Raw genomic sequence first — 3,411 nt, 5'->3', positions numbered from 1 at the left:
GACCCTTTGAAGCTCACATTTAGCATATGACAACTCCAGAGGTCAGTGGGGACACTGGCTGGCTTGAATATTGTGAAAGGCAGGAAGAACACATTTATATTCTTCCAAAGAAGTTATTGCTCTATGTCTGGGTAATGCCAAAATCAATTTGAAAACAAAAGATCACCTCATTCATTTCGGGCATGGTGCACGTAAAACACTCGATTAACTTTTCCTGCTGGCTTTTTTGATAGCTATTGTTGTGGATGTATACACAAGCCTAAGGAGATAGCCTCTACTCTTCATATGATTACTACATTTCAAATTACAATTGTCTTCAGCGACACTTAGCGCTTATACACAATCTCCAAAAAGTCAGCATTTCAAGCTGTGTCATGTCAGCGTTTTGTATGTAAACTCCTGTCCTGGAATTGATCACATGCAAAATTATTATCCTTGATTACTCAACTTTCTCTCAGTAGCTCTGGAGTTGCCCCTGATATGGATGTCCAAAGGGCACTGATGTGGACTGCCAAGTGTTTGCAGTACACTTTAATTACTTCTCTGGGAATGAAAGCTTTCCTGTGGTTAGCAGAACCCCTTGTTCTAACTGTCGTTTGGGAAGATTTGAGAGTCTAAGCAACCTTGTTTACGTCTTATCTTTGTATTTTCCTGTCTTCAGCTATTTTCTTAAAGGAAGGCCCAGGTCTATATTATCCTACTGCCACATAAGAAGTAAAATGAATACTCACAGCCCTGCCCCTAATCACTGAACACAGCTTTTAGTAACGTTTTACACAAGGACAGGATATTGGCAACTCAACTGTTAAGCCTTTCTGTGATTATTCTTCCTTGAGATCACTCTGATGTCACCAGTGTAATTTGAGCCTGGAGCTTTTGTTCACACTTTAAATAGCAGTCCCAGAATGATTTCACTACAGACTCTCTGGAAAGCCTGGGAGCTGAATTCCGGAAGATCCCCACATCGATGAAAGCAAAGCGAAGCCACCAAGCCATCATCATGTCCACGTCGCTACGAGTCAGCCCGTCCATCCACGGCTACCACTTCGACACAGCCTCTCGTAAGAAAGCCGTGGGCAACATCTTTGAAAACATAGACCAAGAATCACTACAAAGGCTCTTCAGAAACTCTGGAGACAAGAAAGCAGAGGAGAGAGCCAAGATCATTTTTGCCATAGATCAAGATGTGGAGGAGAAAACACGTGCCCTGATGGCCTTGAAGAAGAGGACAAAAGACAAGCTTTTCCAGTTTCTGAATCTGCGGAAATATTCCATCAAAGTTCACTGAGGAGAAGAGAATGGATAAAGATGTTATCCAAGAACGGACATTCAAAGACCAAGTGAGTTTGTGAGATTCTAACAGATGCAGCATTTTGCTGCTACCTTGCAAGCTTCTCTTCTGTCAGGACTCCAGAGGCTGGAAAGGGACCGGGACTGGAAAGAGACCAGGACTGAACAGACTGGTTACAAAGACTCCAAACAATGTCACGCCCCATGCTGTTACAGTGGAGAACAAAATGCTTTCAGCAAGGATATGAAAACTCTTCTGTCCCTGCAGGAAAGGATTGATGCTGATAGAAGAGCCTGGACAGATGTAATGAGAACTAAAGGAAACAGATGGCTGGAGATGACATATATCCAGGGTCACTTTGTCAGGCCCTAGGACTTAAATTTAAGCTGAACTTCTTTTTTTTTTTTTTTTTTTTTTTTTTACCAAATAGATAGGGGAAGGGAGGAGGGAGAGGGAGGACAGGGAGAGAAAATACCGTGCATAAATTGTTTACGGAATTTTTATATCTGAATGTTCAAAATGTTGCCAAGCCTGAATGTTGTCTATTGGTATAGATTTTTAGAAATCAATAATTGATTACTTATTTGCACTTATTACAATGCCTGAAAAAGTGCACCACATGGATGTTAAGCACAAATTCAAGAACGTAAGATGCCTTCAGCAGCTCTGTAAAACCATACGCCACCTTTTGGTTTGTAAAAGGTTTTTTTATACACTTCAAACAGGTTGCACAAAAGTTAAAATAATGGGGTCTTTTATAAATCCAAAGTACTGTGAAAACATTTTATATAGTTTTTAAATCTTCTGACTAATGCTAAAATGTAATCTAATTAAATTTCATACAGTTACTGCAGTAAGCATTAGAAAGTGAATATGAGATACCAAATAGTTTATAAAGATGCTATAGTTTCTATAATTTATTTTACTGGCAAATGTCATGCAACAATAATAAATTATTATCAACTTTGTGGCTTTTGGTCTGTGATGTTTGGTCTCAAAGGAAAAAATAAGATGGTAAGTGTTGATAGTTACAAACTTTTCTAAAGATGTGTCTCTAACAATAAAAGTTAATTTTAGAGTAGCTTTATATTAATTACCAAACTTTTTCAAAACAAATTCTTACATCAAATACCTGGGAAATTTCTCTGTCTCAATCTTAAAATATAAAATATAGATATAGAAATTGATAGATTGACTCCTTGGCATTGCTATTTATGTATCCATTAAGGATGAGTTTTAAAAGACTTCTTTCTCTTCATACTTTTGAAAAATGTCTTCTATGATTACAGTAGCTATGTACATGTGTACATCCATTTCTCCCAAGCAATATGTTTTGGGCTTAGAGTCTGAATGATGACCAAGATTCTGTGTGTTAATAGCAACAAATATAGAAATAATATTATCTCTTTGCTTATTTCCCATTAAAATTATAACCAAATATTTCTAGGACAGCATACATAAATGCTTGCTATGCTTTCCTAACAAAAAGAAATAAAATTTTTCCAGAAGTTAAGCATTTTAGAAACACCTAAAGTGTTTGTCAAAATGCTGATCACAATAAGTCAAAAGAAGTGAACTACCTCAGATCTGCTGGGAGGGTTACAAGTCAGGATTATAAATACTATGTTTCTAAAAAGAAAATCAAATGGCAAATTCTATGTTCAAATAGATTTTTGAAATTCTATGTTCAAAATAATTTACTCATTCACTGAAGATAATGCAAACCACTTTATTAAAAAGGAGCTCTTTCCAAGAGATCATTCAGGAAGATGATGCATTAATTTGCAAAATTGTGTGTGTGTGTGTGTGTGCATTTTACTAGGAGGAATATTGATAATTTTCATGAGATTTATAGAGACAGCCATAACTCCAAAAAAAGTTATAAACAAAAGAAGGGTTTGGGGAGTAGCAGGAGAATTGGAGGAAGCCTAGCCCAGCCTGGGGACGTCCTAGACAATTCCACAGAAATTTCCCTGTGCTGCGTTCCGGGAGGATGAAAGAGAAGGCTGTAAAGAGGCCCCCTGCTCCACGACCCTACTTTCCCATCCTTGTGAACTGAGCTTTCTTAATGTTCGCTGCATATGCGAGAAATCACTTCCTTCTCCTGATAGGGCCCATCA

The 3,411-nt window shown here is 37.7% G+C and overlaps 1 protein-coding gene across 1 annotated transcript; it reads left to right on the top strand.

The window, feature by feature from the left end:
- The first annotated feature begins 647 nt into the window (after nt 1-647).
- TCIM (transcriptional and immune response regulator) lies at nt 648-1,709 on the top strand. The gene has a single exon (XM_050800311.1). It carries the CDS (start codon nt 968-970, stop codon nt 1,286-1,288), a length of 321 nt encoding a protein of 106 aa, XP_050656268.1. The 5' UTR covers nt 648-967; the 3' UTR covers nt 1,289-1,709.
- Nucleotides 1,710-3,411: the final 1,702 nt, after the last annotated feature.

The sequence above is a fragment of the Macaca thibetana genome, chromosome 8 (assembly GCF_024542745.1).
Source record: "Macaca thibetana thibetana isolate TM-01 chromosome 8, ASM2454274v1, whole genome shotgun sequence".
NCBI lineage: Eukaryota > Metazoa > Chordata > Mammalia > Primates > Cercopithecidae > Macaca > Macaca thibetana.
The sequence above is the reverse complement of the archived record's forward strand: the minus strand, read 5'-3'. Positions and strand labels throughout refer to the sequence as shown.

Bases quoted from the DNA above. Each gene is read 5' to 3' on its own strand.
- TCIM (XM_050800311.1), top strand. From the start codon at position 968: ATGAAAGCAAAGCGAAGCCACCAAGCCATCATCATGTCCACGTCGCTA.